The sequence below is a fragment of the Grampus griseus genome (assembly GCF_964374135.1).
Source record: "Grampus griseus genome assembly, chromosome: 8".
Lineage (NCBI taxonomy): Eukaryota > Metazoa > Chordata > Mammalia > Artiodactyla > Delphinidae > Grampus > Grampus griseus.
This window is the reverse complement of record NC_139002.1, coordinates 94,619,886-94,641,796: the sequence shown is the minus strand read 5'-3', so window position 1 is coordinate 94,641,796 and position 21,911 is coordinate 94,619,886. Positions and strand designations below refer to the sequence as shown.

Genomic DNA, 21,911 nt, shown 5'->3' with positions numbered 1-21,911 from the left:
CAGCAGGGAGGGAGTGTCACAGGAAAACGGCAGGTTTATGGGCTGTGACCCAAACTTATTAGGAATCATCGATGCCATGTGAGTTAGTGGTTAGCTGTAGACTGAGGATACAAGCTGATGTTGTGTCAGACTGCTCCGACCCATGCTTTGAGGCAAGGTGCCTATTGTCAACATGTTGTTAGTGTGCAGAGCTTACCCTGCTTCTCGGGCTGTCTGCTGGTCGGAGTCGTGGTGTTGGTAAGCATCGTGAGCAAGCCTGACGCTGAGTCTGGGCATCAGGGTCCCCAAATGTACTCACAGGTAAGAGTGAGGGGAGGAAGGGACCACCTGTCTACCTCTGAAAGTTGGCTTGGATATGGTCAGGAAACATGGTCTCAGTCACTTGCCAGGAAGGTTAGATGAGAATTTGTCTAATTTGTCATAAATTGGACTGTGTCCCCCCAAAATGAGCTTCCCCCACCCAGTAAACTGGACAGTTCTAGTCCAGTTGGCAGCAGAGTTTCTGACTAGGAGATGCTCATGTTGATTAAGGAGAGATGAGGTGCAGATACCTGCACTGGTTCACAGGAAAGCCAGGGGACAAACAGAGTGGCCTGGCAGTCAGCCTGGCCAGCAGGGCACTAGGGTGAGCTTGGGTTGCCCGCTCTGCATGAGCAAGCCCTGAGGCTCATGGGCCTGGGGGTGCCCACTATTCTGCCTAAATCCCGCATGGCAGAGGGAAAAGCACAGTCTAGGCATTAGCCGGTGCTGTATGTGCTGGTTCTGCCGTTCATAGGTCCTAGGAAATGACTTCGCCTCCTGGAGGCTCAGCTGCCTCGTCCCTACAGTGGGAACAGCATCTTGTTTTGGCAGGGCTTCCGGGAGGATTAGGAATTATGTATGAAAAGCTCCTAGGACGGTTCTTAAATTGTTCTGGCAGGTTATTAAAGCTCAAAAAACGGGCAACTAAAAAGCTAGACCTGTTTTTCTTCATGCGACAGCCGTTATATTTGCTCCCGCTGCTTTACAAGTAATGTTGGCAAAAATAGCTTCGCCCTTAACTCCTAGTTAAGATCTACCACCAGTAAAACACAGCAACAGGTTGGTGCAGTCACTGAGCATGGGCCTCCTTTGCTGGGGTCTGGAATTCCTGTCCGGTCCTAACCCTGTACTTTTATTCTATGGCAAGTACCTACTTGACATTTCAGAAGGGACATTATCTTAGTGGTAGAAAGAATGGCAGTTCCGGCATTTGACAGCAAGAAACAAAACCTAAGACTGCTGCTCTCAGGTGAAGAAACCCAGGTGGTGGTCCAGGCTGTCTGCTGAAGAGTAGGAGTTAGTTTCCCTGACAGACATGGCAGTGATGAGGGAAGAGGTGAAATCGGAGCTGATGCGAGGGGAGAGCATGACCCCGGGTCAGGAGGGATGTGGTTAAGACCTGGAGTCATCTGCCAGCCCTGTCACTTGTGGGAACAGAAGAGGAATTTCCCCAGGTCATGCAGCCAGCTCATAGCCAAAGCTGGCTGCACCACCCTGGCCAGGTTGTGTTTGTTTGAATTGGAGGAAAGCTAGGGATTGAGTAGGTTTCATTTTATAGTTATGGTGATTTGTACCTCCCTCACAGGAAGACTCAGTCAGTACGATGTTCAGATTTCATAAAGCATTTAGCATTTCTTAGAGAAAGGAACAACACACAGGCAACAACATTTAAGAGACTCTGGTTCAAGAAGCTACAGAGCTTGTCAGAGAACAGCGCCTGGCCAGGCATGGCATTCATCTGCCTTCTGGGGAAGAGCCTGCCCAGCCTTTGGCATTTTATTGTGATCATAGAGATCATCAATCTTACAGCACAGAATGGAAACAAGATCAAAAGCAAGAAGGCTCGGTAAATTTTCCCCACAGGGAGCTAAGGGAAACTCCAACTCTCTCGCCCTACTTTCATCCATTTAAATCCGTTCTCTTTCTCTCCAGTTTTCCCTGCCTTGGTTTGGAATTGGCATGCGGCTCCTAAGTCAAGGGGTCAGGAAGACACGTGCTTTTATGATGCAACAAGGGGCAGTCGCTCTGTCTGCTTTGGGAACCCTGGTGACATCAGAGACTAAGGCTTTCATCTCGGGAACATGTGTAGAAGAAAACACTGAGTCAGAAGAAAGCCTTAGTCATAGGGCTACTGAAACCTAAAGTGAACAGGACTCTTAGGTAACTGAGTCTGTTCCCTGTAGGACTGCTCCCGCTCCTATCTGGCTAGGGTTTAAATGACTCAAGTCATTCTCCAGGGGGAAATAATCTATGTAGAACAGCTGCCACTAGCAGGGCATTTGCTGCTCTTCAGCCGAAATGTCTCATGACATCACTCAATTCTTCCTCCCTCTGAGGGGACAGTTCTCTCTTGTATTTCAAGTAGTCCAGGTGGCTACTTGGAGATGCACTGCAGAATACCACCTCTGCTCTTTATTCAGAGGCCTGTAACCTGTCTGAGCATATCCTGGGAAGATGGACAGGCAAGGAGACTCAGTTAAATAAAGTGCTCCCAGAATATGCAGCTTTGCATTACAATAGCACACAAGCCAAGATGTTCAGGAGTCAAGGCAGACTTCAACAAAGCTCTGTTTGGGTTTTAGCAGCTGTCTGCCTACGCAAGGCTCCAGAGTCACTGACTCATGTTTGTATCTCCACTTTGCTGAAGGCACAAGGAACAAACATGTGTGGATTTACCCCGGAGGCAAAGTACATTCATATTTCTTCAAATGAAGCGGGAGAGGGCAGAAAAATAACTGCTTATGGACAAAATCATCTGTGAACACAGCCACAGCAGTTTTTAACTTGCCTAAAGAAAATATGTGATTTCAAAACATGATTAGGGATTACTGTTCCCACAGTAAACATATTACAAACATGAACTGTAGGCTGTCGTTTAATAGGACTCCAAGCTGGGAAGCAAATCCCATCCACATCTTCCAAACAGCCACACCATGAGAGCAGCTGGACCAGTCTCCGGAAGTTTCTTCATGGTGGAAGGTTTGCTCAGTCTCAGCACAGCTTCCCTCTCCAAGACCTCACATCACCAGTGCGCCCCTCAAGGGTCAGGATAAACTGTCCGAAAGGTCAAGTTTATTCTTGGTTCTCTAGAATGGTACTCCTTGGGCACTCGATGCTAAATGGAAATATGAATAACTCTGACATACACACACTTACACTTTTATTCCAAAGCAATTTAAAACTTATTTATGAGGACATAGACATGTTTCAATTTTATCTCCCGTCAATAAGCAGCAATAGCTCTTTTAAGTCTTGTGGAGAAAGGTCTCCTTCTCTGAAACAAATCTCCACCACCACCCTCACTGTGATATGTCAGCACCCTCACAGGGAGACAGTTTCATTTTTTCTAAGTGTTGCTCTTCCTCTCAGCCTCCTGCCATTTTTCCAAAGCTCAAAAGAAAACACATAAATAGCTGAGATCACAGACAGGCATGAGATTCCCCTCTCATGCTAAGTGTTCTTAATTTGCACACCTGAAAAATGGCCTGGCCTAAGCTATGGAGCTGTGCAGCCCCATATGCTAGCCACTGGCTGCCTGAAGCTCTAAATTAATTAAAAATTCAGTTCTTCAGCACACTAGCCATATCTCAAGAGATCAACAGTCATGTGTATAGTGGCTACCACACTGGGCTACACAGATACAGAGTATTTCCATCCTCACAGGGATTTCTAGTGGACACCGCTGCTGTAGAGGGCCATTTTGACTGTCAGTACAATCAAAACCCCTTGGAAATGATGTCAGTTTATTGCCTCTTGCTCATTATAAAAGCCACTTGCTTTTCACCAAGTCTAATACAGAAATTAATAACCGCAAGCCGGTCAGGAAACAGCCTCTACATGACAGCAAATCCACGTTACTTGCATGTTCTCACCTGCCAGTCTGCTTGGGTGGCTCCTTCCATGAGTAACAAGGTTCCGTGAGCCAAGGGTAACTTCACTCTGTCCACATATGTGTAGTCCCCATTCTCTTCCTAGAAAACAGCATTCATTGCACTGATTGTTTTTGCTTGTGTGATCAAGATGCTGCAACAGAACATGACACTGGTCGAAGAGATGCCAGCCTCCACTCGGCCAGACTGGCTCTGTCACTTGGTGCTGACTGGCCTTAGGCAGGTTACTTCACCTCTCTGTTCCTGAATTTACTCACTTGTAAAATGAGGATGACGAGAGTACCTGCCACACAGGGCTGCTGTGAGCCTCAACTTACATATGTGAGAATTACTTGCAGACTGGTACGTATTAGGTACAGCATAACAGCTATTAGTATTAGTATTATCAGCATTCAAAATGCAGAAAAGCACATTCTGGCCTATGAAGGAATTCAAAGTCATGTATACAATAATTCTTTACATCTGCCTTATTCTGTGCCCTGTGTTTTGACATAGTGTTAGGAGAATAGGCTTTCAAACAAGACATGGTGTGATGAGTTTTGACCCCCTTCTCATAATTTATGCTAATTCACTAATTGGTACCTATGTTAAAACTAGTCACAACTCTTCCGATAGCTATTTTGGTATTTTGGAGATATATTCTTGTTTCTTTCCAGAACAGTCAACAACAAGATTTTCTCAAAGAAGGGAGCTCTGCTGTGACCAGAACAGTGTTGCTAAACTGAGACTGGCTGTGTAAGCCTTTGAGAATGGATTGCAACTCCGGAGCACCTAGGATACAAATGCCTGTATTTACATTGCCCCTTTCTTCCAGAGCTCAAAGTCAATTCACGTCCAACACCATAATGAAGCCTCCCAGGGTGGGCTGCAATATGGCCAACAGGTGGTGTCACTCCTCCTCCACCGCTGTCACAGGGGCACATTAAACAACTTCCTTGCTCAGAGCAACAAAGAGCACGTCAAGAACTGAGACAGGGACAGACCCAAGTTTCCTGACTTCTTCACCTCCATTCCGGGCAGATTCGTCCATTCATCTGCTTCACTTCCAACGCATGAGATTACATTTGGGTTACTACAGGATTAATTTCACTGCAATGCTGTGTTTATGTTTATTATCGTAGGGGTGCTTCTGAGAATGTGACTGTTTACAATGATTTCTCCCAGGAAAATCAAAATCAAAACAAAATGAACTTCCATAAACAGTCTAGGTTCCCGCCCCCAGCCCTTGGCAGTGACTTTGTCAAGCACTGTCATAACTTTATAAGCAGAAGATATACACAATGTTTGAAATAACTTTTGGTCTCAGTGACTGATTTTGTGTCTGCCACCTTTTGCCTTCCAGTAATAAGTAAGCACCAAAACATTTACCTCTGACCCCTCAGCCAACCAGTGGGAAGGTGACCCTGTCCTCAGGTAGCCCAGCTCCATCTCAGAAAAGCAAAAGGTTGCTCTCTGAAAAAAGTATTCCAGACAGAGGAGATGTATGTTCTACTGAAGAAAAGATATCAGAAGGGAGTGCATCGTTCATGAAATCAGAGGGTTCAAGGCTCCTTGATTTAGGCTGTAAAGTCAGTTACCAGATCAAGGTTCAACACAGCTAGAAACAGAACTGTTGCTGCCCTCTATATACTCCAGAAGTACAACAGGGCCTTATTCTATAAACCAAGCACAGACACTAAGACAGGAGAGTGCAGTGGACAGGAAAGACACTTAACACAACAGGAAGAGAATCCTGAGATGAAGATCTCTTAGAACATTAAAACATTATTGGGATAACACTGTACCTCAACTACACTTCAATTTAAAAAAAGAAAAAAAATACACTACGGAGGAAAAGCATGTTCTAGGAAGAAGGAATTGTATATGCAACAGCCCAGAGGCCAAGAAACCAAGCCCCATCCTGTGTACACAGGTCTGTGAGACCAGGGAGCACGTGTAAGGAGTAATTTGGAGAAGTTAGAAAAGTTAAGAGCCAGCATTTTCTCATCCAGTGTTGCTCTGCCAAAGCCACTGTAATAAAATGCAAATTTGATCTCAGAATTCCTCTCCCTTGCTTAAAATACTTTAATGACATCCCAAAGGTTTCAGGATGAAGTTCAAATCCATTAGCTTGGCACCCAAGGCTCCTGATGACTTGCATGCTCCTTCTCTTTAGTTTCAGCTCCTACATCTCTCTCACGGGCACGCTGTGCTCCAAATGAATGGAACTACTTACAGTTTTCCAAACATGAAAAAAAAAAAAAAACCATTATTGGGGAGGAGGGAGCGCTAAGGCCAGTGGAAGAGAAGAGGGGAGCACTGTAACTCTACCTGGAAACATGAAGCAGGAGTAGACCCAGCAAGTGAAAGAGAATTCCAAATGCAAGAGGGAAACATCAGCATGGACGGAAAGTGATGGTCAACAGAGCCACATTTCCCTCACTATTCCTAAGATCTGAGGTTTTCAAATGAGAGAAAGCCTCAGGTTGGTTTGAAACACATTACATCCAGTATAACCATTAGTTGTACCAAAGGGCAAAAGAGGATGAGCCTTCACTTGGCAGGGGGCTACTCTCATCAGTCCCTGAAGGAGACAGTGATACCAGCACACTTACAGCGAGAGGTGATGTCACTACTTTGCTGCTTGTTATTCGTTCCTTCCAACACCCTTGGCTTAGGAAGTACATTCCCAATTCACAGAAGGAGACAGAAGGGAGGGCAGGGGATTCTACCAAGGCAACACAGAGCTCACGAATACTTCCTTCCCGAGACCAGAGCAGCAACAGACCAAAGAGCCACGCTTTAACTTAACCAAGATACACAGAGACTTTTTCCACTGAGGAAGCAGGTAAAAGGCCAGAGGAGCTCATGAGGCTCAGCATAAGGGCTCAGTTGATAAATGGATAAGCGACAGTGGAAGCACAGTTCAGACTGTTTAGAGGAATGCACTCACGGCCATTAAGCATGGTTAAGTTACCCAAACACTGCTCTGTAACCCTTTTGATTTACTCAGGTCTTTCTTCAAAACAAAACAAAACACACCCATTAAAAAGCCATGGCTTAGGATAAAATTTTCCATTCCTGATCCCAGATAAAAGAAACTTTTAGGGTCACAAGTCAGTCTACAGGGTGGGTTTTGCTGTTGATATTCTTGGTTTTCCACACACTTGAAACCTCACAAGTAGATGGAAAAAGCAAAAAAAAAATTTTTTATATTAATGTTAACATTCTCACTCCCTCCTCAACCAGAGCCAATTCATCTGAATGCTTAATTATAATTTCCAGTGAATACTGGGGTTTTCCAAAGTTCCATAACTTTCACCAAGATCTCAGCCTATTCAGTTTCTTTTAGAAAAATGTTATTTAGGGACTTCCCTGGTGGTCCAGTGGTTAAGACTCCGCACTCCCAATGCAAGGGGCTAGGGTTCAATCCCTGGTCAGGGAACTAGATGCGACATGCCGCAACTAGGAGCCCACACGCCGCAAATAAAAATCCCGCGTGCCACAACTAAGACCCGGCACAGCCAAATAAATAATTTTTTTTAAAATGCTATTTAGGGAAAAAAAAAAGCCTGGGTGTATATTGTTATATCATTACAAACCACCCAACAGATAAGAAATCTAAACATTTTTCTTTTCACTGGAAAGGAAACGTCACACTGTATGAGATCTATGTAGATTTTTCATGTAATTGCGCCTTTCTTGTCCTAAAAAAGGTGTCTTAGAAATTATAGCGTTGGCCAAAAAGTTCCTTTGGTTTTTAAGTAAAAATAAAAGACACTTTTCATTTTCACCAAGAACTTTATTGAACAACGTATTCAACCTTTTGTTCCACTACCTTCTGCCATTTTCCAGGCAACTTCATAATTCCATCTTCCCAAAACTTTTAATCTTTTTGGGCAAAGAACTGTTCCAGGTGCCTTTTACAGTCTTCCAGGGAATTGAAATTTTTTCCATTAAGAGAATTTTGTAAAGACCGAAATAAATGGAAATCTGAAGGTGCAATGCCTGGTGAATACAGCAGATGAACCAGAACTTCCTAGCCAAGCTGTAACAGTTTTCGCCTGGTCATCAAAGAAACATGTGGTCTTGCACTATCTTGATGGAAGATTATGCGTTCTCTGTTGACTAATTCTGGACACTTTTCGTCAAGTGCTGCTTTCAGTTGGTCTAACTGGGAGCAGTATTTGTTGGAATTAATCACTTGGTTTTCTGGGGAGCTCGTAATAGAGGACTCCCTTCCAATCCCACCATATACACAACATCACCTTTGGACCAGCCTTTGGTGTGGTTGGCAGGGGTTCATTTTGCTCGCCCCACGATCTCTTCTGTTCCACATTATTGTACAGTATCCACTTTTCACTGCCCATCACAATTTATTTTAAAAATGGAACATTTCCATATTTTTAAGTAGAGAATTGCACGCGGAAATACGGTCAGGGTTTTTTTCGCTTAACTTATGTGGAACCCAAACATCGAAGCGATGAACATAACCAAGCTAGTGCAAATGATTTTCAATGCTTGATTTGGATATTTTGAGTATGTCGGCTATCTCCCACATGGTATAATGTTGATTGTTCTCAATTAACATCTCGATTTGATTGCTATTAACTTCAACTGGTCTACCCAACTGTGGAGCATCGTCCAGCAAGAAATCTCCAGCATGAAACTTCGAAAACCACTTTTGACACGTTCGATCAGTCACAGCACCTTCTCCATACACTGCATGAATATTTTTTTGTGTTTCAGTTGTGTTTTTATCTTTCTTAAAATAATAAAGCATAATATGCTGAAAATGTTGCTTTCCCCCATCATTAATATTAAAATGGCTACACAAAAATTCACCAATTTTGATTTTTTTTTAATGCACACTGACATGACAGCTGTCACAATACAATCTAACAAAATTGTTTCAAATGAAGTTAAAGACAACTAAGCGCTACTAGAGCCATCTTATGGAAAAAAACAAACGAACCTTTTGACCAAGCCAATACAAACATCAGTGCTTGAAAATCATCATTGGCATAGTTTTTTTTCCTACTATAAAAGTAACATAAGTTCACTAGAGTAACTGACACACTTGTAATTACCTGTTCAATGTCTGCCTTCTTGATCTCTGATAATAAACTCCATGAGGGGAGGGCTATGCTGTCTTTCCCTTTTGAAATACACTCAATGCCTAACACACATATCAATAAATATGTCCTGAATGACTGAGGAAAAGCACCAAGAAAATATAGAAATCACCTTTAATCCCGTCATCCAGAATTCATACAACACATACACAGGGAATATTCTACACATACAATCGTGCACTCATTTTTAACATTGTATTGTGAGCATTTTCTACATCTTAGATGTACTGTATTTTAAAAATATGGCTGTAAAATATTCCTTTGTATGAACACATCCTTCCTCCTTTAAACTCACAAATTATTTTTTGACCACCTACATATGTTAGGCACTACGCTAGTGCTAAGGACATAGCAGTTAGGTACACATGGTTGGAAACAGAGATTTTAATATACCGGTAACACTCTAAAAAAAAAAAAAGGAAAGAAAAACCTACTGCAAGTAGATCTTGGACTAAACATCTCTGAATATATTTCTAGGATATATTCTTTAAAGTGGAATAACTGGATCTAAGGGTATGAACTTGAAGGCACTTTGATTTATACATCAAACTGCTTTAAGAAGGCTGTGGCAATTTATAATTCCAGCAAGAAAATGTGACAGCACCTGCCTTCTGAGCGCATCACCGGTACTGGAACATTATCAACTGGCAAAAAAAATTAGGGAAAAATGGCAATTCATTCTTCAAACCTAGAGTTCTTTAATTACTAACCAAGTCCACCGTTTTTTCACATGGCTATTTGCTGTTTGCATTGCTTCTACTGTAAACTCTGTTCGTGTCTTTTGTCCCTCGTTCTATGGGGTGTTAATGTTTTTCTTATTGATCTGTAACCATGTACAGTAAGATATTTTCCCCTTTGTTATATTTTCTATAAATATTTTTCTCATTTGCTATTTGCGTTTTAACTGCATTTATGATATTTAACACAGAATAGCTCAAAAATTTTTACAGTCAACTCTACTGATCTTTCTTTGGCTCTCCTTCATGGTTTTTTCCCGTCTTCAAGAAACTTAAATATACAACTGCAATTCCTTTCAGTTAAAAAAAAAGTATACTTTTTAGATTTAACTCTTTAATCCACCGAGAGTTGGCTCCCCACTTTCCTGCTCCAAGTGTCTTTTCATAACAATTTCCAGGTACTTAAACCAAGGCATCCTGCTAGGCTTTCTGGACATGATCAACCATGGTGTACGCTGCTAAAGCACCAGGCATGTTAGGGACCATTTGCACCCAGTACTGCTAATTCTCACCACAAGCCTGTAAGGGACATGATACTCCCCTTTGTATTATAAGCAAAGGAAGCTGAAGGCAAAAGGCTAAGGCAAAAGGCTGGCTAGAGGCATGTAGGCAAGTATTTGAACTTAGATCTGCCTGGCTCTAAAGCCTGTGTTTTCTCCACCGTGCTGTGCTCTCCAAAGTTCTCTCTCTTTCTTCTGACATCCTGTAACTATTTCCTATCTGAATTATATGGCACCCCGACTACACTGTAAGGGTCACAAACATCAGCAAGCAGCATGAACAAGGGGCATGGGCCAGGCACAACCCAGTGGGGAGCGGGGACCAGGAGAAGTGGAGAGCACAGGGCCGCACACAGGTGGGAGCCGCTCTGCAGCTCCCTCACCGTTCCCCTGGAGTTGCCCGACCTTCTGGGTTTTCCAGGGAAACTGATAACGGGATTTTTATATGAAATCTCCTGAGTTATAAATTTTGGCAACTAACTCAGTTTCTTTAAAAACCCTGGGAAGTATATAAACAAAACAAGTCTGAGGACCAGTTTCCGCTTAAGAGCTACCCAACTGAGCCGCTGGTGGACCCCTCACATGACTCCTTCTTTTATGCCCATGTCTTATCATCGTATGTAAGCTCCCAAGCAAGGCCACACGTTATCTGCCAGGCTTCTTTGATGCCCCTTTGCCATTCCACATGGTAGTGCCTGAAACAAAGCTCAGGACAGATATGCTGCTTCAAGTATCATATTCTTAATCTCAGTGATCCCAACGCAATCAGAAAAGGCCATGGACGCAAAATATGCTTCCAAATTAATGATCTTAGTCAACAGTGAGACATTTGGTTTTCCAAGTCATCTCTGATCTCCTAGGTGAGCTACTTACTAGAAATTTTTCCATCTTCTTACTAAGAAGATGCTTATAAAAACAAAACACGAGCAGAAAGGTCAAACAAAACAAAGTAGAAGCCCTCTACCTGTTTCTCATTTCCCAAACTCACAAGAAGCACCCGACATACACTAACTATTATTAGTTTCTTCATTGGAGGCATCAGGAAAGGCTTCGAGGCTACAGTGGTCCCTTGAAGCCTGGAGAAGACTTAAGTTAATGAGAAGGTGGAGAGCATGCCTAAGGAGCAAAGAGATAGTTCAGCAGAATAGTGCAATCACACAGGGAACAGTGAGACACCAAAGTCGGTGGGGCATAGATTATGTAAAGATTTGACAGTCTGACTGAGGAGTTTACATTTACGATTTGTTCCAGTAGGAGCAAATAAAGACTTTTGAGTTGGAAAACAAAGTGATGAAAGCAGTGAGCTCAATCCTGGCTCTCTGTGCCTCTTTCTCTCTTCTTTTGCCCTGAATTGACAATGGTGCAATTCCATAGCTTTACATATTATCTAGATTATTAGTTTCAATTCAGTTCAACAAATAGTTGTCTGTGCAATGTGGAGCAAGCGACAGAACACGGTGCCTCAGCCACCTCACCTGTACCATGGGGATAACAGCACTATCAACCTGACAAGATTACTGGAGGCTGCATGTAAAGCACTTAGAACAAAGCCAGGCACAGAGTCAGTACTATACACTTGTTATTGATCACCATCCCTTTACTGTTGTTATTGCTGTTGTTATCCTGACAATTCCCAAATGATACCTCTAGCACAGACCTGTCACGTGAAGCCCAGACTTCACAGACAATGTCCTACTGTACATTTGGAAGTCTCAAGTATCTCGAACATACCATGTAGAAGAAGGAACTCGATTCCCTCTACAGACCCTCCCTAAATAAGAGCAAAATAAAAAGCAAAACCCCCTGCTCCTTCTCCCTCTGAGTAAACAGCACCTCCATCCACCAACTGCTCAAGCCAGAAACCTGGTTCACCCTCCAGAACATACCTCAAATTCATTCACTTTGTTCTTCCCCACTGCCACCACCTGAGTCCAAATCAGCAGTCTCCCACTAAAAATACGGAAACAGGGCTTCCCTGGTGGCGCAGTGGTTGAGGGTCCGCCTGCCGATGCAGGGGACGCGGGTTCGTGCCCCGGTCCGGGAGGATCCCGCGTGCCGTGGAGCGGCTGGGCCCGTGAGCCGTGGCCGCTGGGCCTGTGCGTCCGGGGCCTGTGCTCTGCGGTGGGAGGGGCTGCAGCAGTGAGAGGCCCACGTACCGCAAAAACACAAAAAACAAAATAAAAATATAAAAATACAGAAACAACCTTTTTATTTTATTTTATTTTTAAATAAAATACACACACACACACACACACACACACACACACACACACACACTGCTAAAGGCTGGGACGTAATGATAAACAAGACAGAAGTCAACCTTGCCTATACAGCATTTACAATCTACTGCTAGCTCATACTTTCCTAAAAAGTAATGTAGACAAAGATAACAGAATCGAAGACAACCTTGAATATCCATATTTAAGGGGTGTAAAGGGAAAAAAACCTCAAAGGAGGCAGAGAAGTAGCAATGAGAAAAGTGTGAGAATAGCTAAGATAATACAATATTTCAGAAGCCAATTAAGAGAAAGAAAAGGCAGCTAACAGATGGCTAAGTTTCAGGCAGAGAGGTGCTGGACACTGGTGACCAACGTTACAAAGAAGAGGAGAATGATGATTGAGAAAAGGCCAGAGTATTCGCTCTTTAGGACAGTGGTATTGTATATTAGCACTGTGGTGGGATGGAGCTAGAGAGCAGGTGTTCCAAAAGTAAGTTAAGTTGTAGGAAAGGTAACCTGCAGATAGAGACAACTTATCCCAGAATCCGTGCTTCAAAATCAAGAAAAAAACAAGATGTTAGAGTGCCTGCAGAATCAAGCAAAGGGTTTTCTCAAGATGGTAAGAGACAGAATAGGAATTTCCCTAGCTCTCCAGCCCAAGAATCAGATACATGGTAGAGCTGCTTGACAAGGATGGTCAAGGCTTTTTTGCAGACTGAAATGATATTTGAAAACTAAATGCCAGCATGTGCTACAGCTACTTAGCCTGCTGGAGCCAAGTGTCCCTTTACTTACCCTACCTCCCAACTTATGGCCATGCCAAAATGTTCCCCTCTCCTCTTTTTTAATCATTTCTTTCCAGCTTGTTTTCCCAATCAAATTGTGGTGTTGCTCTGCCCTTGAGAACCTGGCTGGCTTCTAGACAGCTTCATCGATCATCAAAGCTTGCAGCTATATTTGGACAGAAAAGTTGTTCCTACAGCACTGATGTAAGAACACAGCTGGACTTTTTGTTCATAGTGGTAATGTATCTTTTAAATCTGACATAAACAAAACATATTAGTTACAGAAATTATGGAGACAGAATAAAGCTAGGACCTCACAAAGTCATCTCTACAGTTAGTCTGCTGACTCAAACCACGCTTGCAAAGATGGCATCCTCGATATCAATCTGGAAAACATTACTTTAGAAAAAGAAGCAGCTGTTTCTGAAATAAGATCTGCTAAAGGAAGAGGCTAACTGGAAAAGCATAGATTTGAAATGACCGAGGTTATCTGTTCAAAACAGCTTTGAACTCGCTTGCCACACACAAATCTTTGGGTTTTTATCAAACTCTTTTCCTGACTTTTGACATGGATTTGGCATGGAAGGTTCTAGCGAGGTGAGTGAGAATACTAAGTACGAGGGACTGGCACGTGCAATCAATCATCCTATACCGGGCGAACCCAGTGATTGTAAAAGGCAAATGCAGTTTACAGTGAAACACCTGCTGACAGTGTTTGTTGTTCAGATTTGTTGTTGATATAGTATCAGTGGTGGGGTGTGGGTCAGAAGTTACTGAATTTAAGCAAAAACAAGCTTGGCTTTACACTGACTGTTACGGTCATTCTAGCCACACTGAATGTGCCTTAATGTAATGAAGATGCCATTCTTGGTGATATAATGTTTCCAAGCAATGCAACTTAAAGGAACTGCTATTTTGAAAGAGCTTCCACTCAACACTGTAGCACCAGAAATAAACACTCTCCTTCCTCAAAGAGCGTACAGAACAAATTCCACGAAGCCTGACATTCAGCTGACCCCAGTCACCAGCAAAAGTGCAGGGTTCTCCAGTCATCCATTAAATCAGAACATTCATTCCCAAACCATTCCGGGACATAACCTGATCAGACATAATCTCCCACACCCACCCCTGCGCCCTTCCACTGTGTCCGCTGGAATTCTCATTCAATGATGAGCAAACACCCCCCTAGATCCGCAACCTCATGTGCTCTGAAGGTTCCCTCTACTTCCTTGTCCTAATCAAGAACTAGGTCTCTCCAGAAGATTTCAAATTCCCTGAAACTCTCTCTCCTGTGGAAGCTGATCACGTCTCTCATATCTACAGAGTCAGGGGATACTCCTTATTAACACTTTCAGACCATTATTCCCATGCCTCTCTTAAAAATACCTGCTCCTCTGAGCTCCTGTCGTTAAAGCTGTCCACCTCCCTTCTTCTCTGCCTTGGTCCCAGGAAGTATAACAACCTCCTAATTGGTCTCCTGGCTTCCACTCTTGCTCCTATCTAGCCCGAGCTCCACACAGTAGCAACTGACCTTGTAAAATTTCAATCGGAACATGTCACTCTTCTGCTTAAAACATTTCAATAGCTTCTTGATGTACTTAAAATAAAATCCGCTCCTTCCTGAGGCTCAGGAGTCTCAGCGTGATCTGGCCCTGCCCCACTCCTCCTATCTCATCACTTGCTACTCTGCTCGCTTGCTCACTCTGCTCCACTGTGGGGCCTTCTCCTCCTTCCTCAAACTCACTAAGCTCTTTTCTGCCTCAGCTAAGCAGTCATCCACCATGAAAATGTGGCTTATGAAAGATGGAAAAATCACCAGAAGGCTTAGGAACAGTTTTTTAGAGTATGGCAAAGTGGAGGGAAAAAAACTCTACCATTGAGACAACGTTTAAAAAAAAGTTTGCAAGCAGAACCCATACCTAATTGGGGCACACAGAAACCTGACGAATCACTTTGGAAAAGGTTGTTCTCCCAAGACGAAAAGTACTATCAGTGGCAATACGAAACTGGGAGGCTCTCTGCAAAAATTAATTATTCCCAGTGGCAGTCAGGACATGGATTCTAGCCTGAGACAAGGCCCCAAGGAAGCAAATGATGATTCCAACTCCCAAAAGGTCTTGTGTCGGTAGAGAATTCAGGTCCTACCAGGACTATTTATCTTTATCTGCTTAAACATGCACAAATTAATTTCCCACTCACTCACTTATGCTCTCCAAACCACTGCATGACCCTACAGATAGGAGCTCAAAAACTCAGCCACCATTCCTGACCCACAGGCCACTTTACCCTCTCAGAGTCTCCTTTGTACTCCCTCAGTGAATGCCATTCACAGTCCAAGGCAAACTTGGAGGTTGGCTTTTTCTTTTTCGATTTCCACATATGAAAAGTCACCGTGGCATCCACCATTTATAACAGCTTAAAAATTCACTGATTACTGCATCGACTTTCCTAGTGCCTTTCACGGGAAAACTTCTGTTACTCCCATAAAGTAGCTACCAATTATCATCCCCATTTACAAAAAAGGAGTAAGTATAAATGAGGCGGATAAGTGCTTTTTACAAACGTCAGTAAATAGGAAACAAAACCTGATTTTCTAAATTTCATTAAGGAATGTATTAAAAAGATGATGGTTATCAACAATTTCTTTCAAGTAGGTCTTGTAATTTCTCAGAACAGATGCTGTAATCAGAAGATGGACTAAATGAGAAGTGTGGATGCCCGGAAGAGCCGCAGCGGGGGTTCTGGCTGAGCACCACTCCATGAAATACTACACAGTCCAGTTCATCCAATTTTCAAATGTAAGCTAGTCAGTTTATATTATTTTGGATTCCAATATCCTCACTTCTTCCACAGTCCTGGAAAAATATTGGTATTTATGATCAAACTGACCTTTTCATACTCCACTCTTCCCAGTAGTGTGTAAAAAACCAATTAGCAAGGGAGGTACTAGGAACCCAAACGCACTGGGAACTCTCAGAACCCCTACCGTTACAAGTAGTTTTACAACCATCTCTTTTGGTGATATGAACAGAGTTCACATCCTTCAGAAAGTGCTAGAGAGAGGAACGGTTAGAGAAACGTCCAACTGGCCTCAACTCAATCACCTCGAGATGGATAGAAGCCCCTCACGTTTTCAGGATTAAGCTGAAGGACAGAGCTTACGAACGGGTAATTTTCTAGAAAACAAGGCTTTTGGCATCCAAACCTTCAGTGCATCACAAACTTCCTATTATCTAATACTCACACCCCCCAACTCAGCCATCACTGTTTCTATGGTAACCGACAGAGAAATAGCAGCCTGCCAAATGGCTTTTGTAGTTCCTTTTCCAGCTTGTTTTTCAGTATAGAATTAAAACTATACTGGGAAAAGGACCAGACTACTCTTTACAACAGGGACACGATGCAGTTTGAAAAGTACAACTGGGTTTGGGACACGAGCGTAGAAAAGCTTTAACGAGCCCAGCTTGGGAGAATAAAAAAAAGTTCTTGGGGCTTCCCTGGTGGCACAGTGGTTAAGAACTCACCTGCCAATGCAGGGGACATGGGTTCGAGCCCTGGTCCAGGAAGAACCCACATGCCACGGAGCAACTAAGCCCGTGCGCCACAACTACTGAGCCTGCGCTCTAGAGCCCGTGAGCCACAACTACTGAGGCCCGCATGCCTACAGCCTGTGCTCTGCAACAAGAGAAGCCACCACAGTGAGAAGCCCGCGCACCGCAACGAGGAGTATCCCCCGCTCGCTGCAACTAGAGGAAGCCTCTGCGCAGCAACGAAGACCCAATGCAGCCAATAAATAAATAAATTTACAAAAAAAAAAAAGGTTCTTAGTTTCTAAAAAATGTCTACTGAGGTATATTTGGAAAGCTTTATTTTTGTCTTAAGACAGTGTATCCTGACATTGGCCTGAAGATGGATATGATGCTATTCATTCAGGTTGAACTGAATTAACAAAAGAAGGGATGGGGTGAATGCAAGAGCAAGTCTACTATGCCCCCAAGTACCTTATTATCATTAAAGGAAGTGGTAATTGACTCTAAAATCAAAATGAATGAGCAGGAGTTGACAAACTTGGACCAGAGGACAGTGAAACGAGGATCAGCATCTTCGAGTGGAGTGAATGTTAATCCTAGGGGTGACGCATGCATGAAGCTGCCTGAGCCATCTGCATGAACCAGAGGGGCACTGATGCTTAGGAAACAAAGATCTCCTTACTATCTCAGCACAGCGAGAAATTGTTAGGAATGCAGTGTGTGGAACTGGGGCAGCTTTCAGAAGATCAGCAGCTATAGAGAACTACTACTTAAGGTGCCAGACTGCAAAACAAACAGCTGCTGCAGGGGTGGAGGAGTTTGAATGTTAAAAAAAAAAAAAAAAAAAAGGCTAATTCTGTTTGAAAGTGGCCCCAAACAGATGCTTTTCTGTCTCAAAACTGCATACTTGAATGAGGTACAGGCAATCTCACGATTCCTCTATGTCAGCTTTAGGTGAGAAACTTTGACTCAAGTCAAGCAGGTATTACCTTCTTCTCCTCTGATAGTTTAAAACGAACTGGATTTTGAAAGAGATGCCCTCCCACAACCTCTAGCACACTCCAAATGTCTTGATGACAGACATGAAAATTACAATCTATAGTAGCATAGCGAGACAGGTTCCTAGGAGCTACAGAAAGTCAAGATTCCTACAAATTCCACACAGAAGACTAATTTATACTTTCTATTTTATGCTTTTACTTTGAGTTGTACAATATGAATCATGAGCCATGTTCTCAAAGCTATCACCACAGTTGAGAAAGAAAAGTAGACTGATTTGCAATAAACTTTTCCTTTCAATCCTTCAGAAAAGGGATCATTATCCTGTGATAAAGATGATGTACTCTAAGATACATTTCCAAGGATGTCAACTCAAAGAAAGGCTTCTGCACTTTAAGTTTAGCTAGATTTGTGGAGCCCATGATTTGTAAAATCTGTTAAAGAAACTTGAAGAAATCCTTCCAAAAGTTCAAACCTGGGTTTTCATTATCCAAGAATGGACTTTATGGGTTCTGGAGGAAAAAAGTAATTTTTAAACTGTATTCATTAATGCATGATTATAATTTCCCCATCTTAAACAAAAGCCAGATTTGAAGGAATACACAACTGCATCAAATTCAATCATAGTTAAGACTATGCTGGAAGCCAAAACTTATTAGAGTCAGTAACCTGACATACTGACACATTTATATTTCTTCCCAAATCTGTTTCCTCAGTCAACTTTGTTTCAGACAAATTTTCTTACTTATCAGATCTGCATTTTCATCAAATCAGCTACCATAGTTATAGTGCAGATTCCCCTGCTACTAGTGGACAATTAAAGGGACTTAACCACATTTTCAGTGTTTCATGGCCTGTGCTTTCACTCATGTTCACCAAAATAGACTCTAAGAAGCCTTGAGAAGACAATGTTTCAGTAAGTATGGTCACAGAGATTTTGTTCCAAATGGTTGCCTTCAGAAACAATGCTAAGTGGTAGTTACATTTTCCATCCACACACGAACCTATAACATAACTGAATTATATTACCAAGAAATAGCTCTTGATCACCATGAATACGTTTTTATATGAGAAAATGAAGAACTTCAGCTGCCTAGAGGGGAAAAAGAATAGTGGTATTCTGGGCACCGGAACACTGTTAACGCTTAATAGTTGGAAACTGCTGGTACAGCAAAATTAATTATCCAGAAAGCATGCTTTGGGAATTTTTAAGCTTAAAATCTATAAACAGGCCAAAAATGTTTTTAAAAAGGGATGATGGTGGTGGTGGTGAATGTACGTGTACAGAGAAGCAGTAACTGAATACTTAAATACTTGGCAACAAAGAAAATAACAGCAAAGACTTGGAGACTTGGATTACACCAAAGATTATATTGGACACACTACAGCTTGTTTTCCAATCAGAAAGCTGGACGGATAACTCCAGGAGGGGGGCAGAGCACTAGCACGGGACAGATCAGGAGCTCCAGGAGGGGAAAGATGACTTCACCTTACTTATCCATTGCTATAGCCCCAGCTCCCAGGACCATGCCTGGCAAAAAGTTTGCGTTCTGTATGCCTGGCTTGAGAAGAGGGTCTGAACTTTAAAATGAGACACGTGGTGTTTCTCCACTATTCATACAACAGGAGACTTACTAAGGGCAGGATGAATTCTTCACATGTGTGAACCTGGGATTTAACTGAGTGGAAGCCTACATACGAAAGCATAACCATACCTTGCTTCTCAGGTGGTACTCCCTGGTACATGAGAAGGCTGCCTGCCAGTGAAACCGTGAAGGTATTCAAAGTGCTCAGGGAGCAAGTTCACTCAGTAAGTCACTGGCAACTGACAATCCCTCACTAACACAGACTAAAGTTTCTGTGCAAACAAAAGCAAAGAAAACCCAGTCAACAGAAAATATACCAATGAAGGGTGCTTAATGGCATAAATGCAAAACAACACAATATGCTTCAAAATTCCATGCTTGGAAACCCAAATACGTGTCAGAAAAACAGCCCAAAGAAGTATATCTGATGCAGAACAGACACAAGCACTGACTGCCTGATAATTATGTGGTCTGGATTAGGTCATACTCAAAACACAGCCTTGTAGGCCTTCCACACTGACTGGGTCTGGTTTAATGTTATAAACAAAATGACTGGGAACCTTGGTTAGAAAAAAACCACAAATCCTGGAAATAAGATAATTTGGTAGAGATTTGCTCTTTTCTTAGAGTTTCTACTATCCTTCTATCTACCTTAGTCCTAAAGTTCTATACTTTTTGATTTAAAAACACTAACAGCCCTCGTATCCCTCAAATGTCTTGTAATATAGGTAAGAGCTGGGCTGGACAACTAAAGTTATTCTACAGTTTAGCCACTGCTTGTCTGATAATCTGGCTTGAATTTCCTCTCTGAAAGAGTTACAGAGCCATCTGGATTTCAGGAACAGGCTAAGAAGGCAATGAGGATGCATGTGATGCTCTCTCACAAAAGAGAGGCAACACTGCCATGAAGAACACTTACTTAAAATTTCAGGGGTATCTTCCTTGAGACTCCCTTCCTTTGCCTCCTTGCCCCCACTAACTTGAACCTTGCCTTTATAAGCCCTCCTTCCTAGCATTTATCATAATTCCAATTACTTGAGTAATTAGTAGTATCTGTATACCCCCATTTCCATGTGGACAGGGACCATGTCTGTCCTTTCCACCAATGCAAATAAGCCTCTAGCATGTGGCACGCGGCAGGCAGTTTCTGTTGCATAAGTAAATGAACGAATGGCTTCTCTGGAAGTCAAAAGTTAACCGTGGGGTAAGCAATCAGTTGAAAATGTTTCATCAACAAAACACATACTCCAATCCCCTAAATCCGAAAATAGGAGCCTTTTAGAGCTCAGTTTTTTCCACAGAATATTAGATGGCAGGAGGAACATAAAATAAATAGACTACTCACTGGTGGGGGCTTCTTTCTCATCTCAAACATGCGTGTGGCACCAAAACTGAGTGAAGCAATGATGGGGCACCTCCCCAACGAAGGTTCGTCATCACTGTGCCAGTCCACGCTGTCCTTCTCATTTCGGTAAAGATTGCAAAGCAAGGAGTTGAAGGTGTGGCCAGTGTTCTCTTCAATTTGGTTCTTCAGCATGAGCAGCACAGGATGCCACTGCAATCAACAGGCCAAGAAAAGGGGCAGAGACAGTTCACTAAGACACGAGGCGGCAGCCACGTGGAAAAACAGGAAGGGCAAAATCAGTCATGTTATAAACAGGGGCATGAAATAAGCAAACCAGCGGAAACGTAATAAACATAAGGCTAGAAGAGTAGTTTAATTCTCTCCTGTTATTTCTATTTTGAAGCAAGCTGACCTCTACACTTTTATTAAGGTACTAAATTTGGTATAGAATGTCATGAAGACCAGGCCTATCCACCCATCTCATCCTTTCCATGTTAAATATATGACGCTCGCAGAGAAGCAACTGTCAATACACTCAGGGCAGTCACCTCAGTAAGTCACTGAGGTATCGTGTGGAGCAGTAAGCCTGGTTTGTCACCACAGCTGACGGGCCACCAAGAGTTAGCAGATGCGGACTGAGGCCTGAGGAGTGAAACAACTCTCCTGCTGGGTGGCCCTCTGTTCCATTCCTATTTTATCAGGAATGGCAGAACTGCTCTTTAAAAAAGGTATTTAATATTTCCAGAGTGGCAAACTTCCTAAAAACAGAACCTAGAGGGGAAAAACATTCTACAGAATGGGATCCTAACATGGCTGTGCTCTACAGAAGATTTAAACAGAGGCCACAGCCCTGCCTGCTGAGCACCGAGTTCACCCGTTTGTATGCGGAGCTCAGCATCTTGCCACACATACTTTAGGAAGCTATGACCTCTAAGCTTGGGTTGTAGTTGGGGGCTACAATGAGCACAGCTCTGGTTGTGGTTCTTGTTAGAACTCTATGTCCTGCCTCCAGGAAACCTCAAGTGCTTTACAGAGCTTCCTGGAGAACAGGAGTTCTCACACCACTAGCAAAGATTATTGAGGTGGGAATTCCCTGGAGGTCCAGTGGTTAGGACTCCGTGCTTTCACTGCTGAGGGCCCAGGTTCAATCCCGCAAGCCATGAGGCATGGCCAAAAAAATAATAA

At 42.8% G+C, this 21,911-nt stretch overlaps 1 protein-coding gene across 2 annotated transcripts in view; it reads right to left on the bottom strand.

Annotated features, from left to right (window-relative positions):
* Positions 1–1,576: 1,576 nt before the first annotated feature.
* Positions 1,577–21,911, bottom strand: part of ALKBH3 (alkB homolog 3, alpha-ketoglutarate dependent dioxygenase) — a 35,979-nt gene continuing 15,644 nt past the window's right edge. Inside the window, exons 8-10 of one of the 2 annotated variants that reach the window (XM_082660884.1) lie at positions 20,727–20,936; positions 3,894–3,992; positions 1,577–3,136 (exon numbers count right to left, since the gene is read on the bottom strand). In XM_082660884.1, coding sequence (XP_082517010.1) covers positions 3,059–3,136; positions 3,894–3,992; positions 20,727–20,936 — 387 coding nt within the window. In that variant the 3' untranslated portion in view covers positions 1,577–3,058. The remainder of the gene's footprint in view (positions 3,137–3,893; positions 3,993–20,726; positions 20,937–21,911) is intronic. The other variant, XM_082660885.1, reaches the window with a different exon arrangement.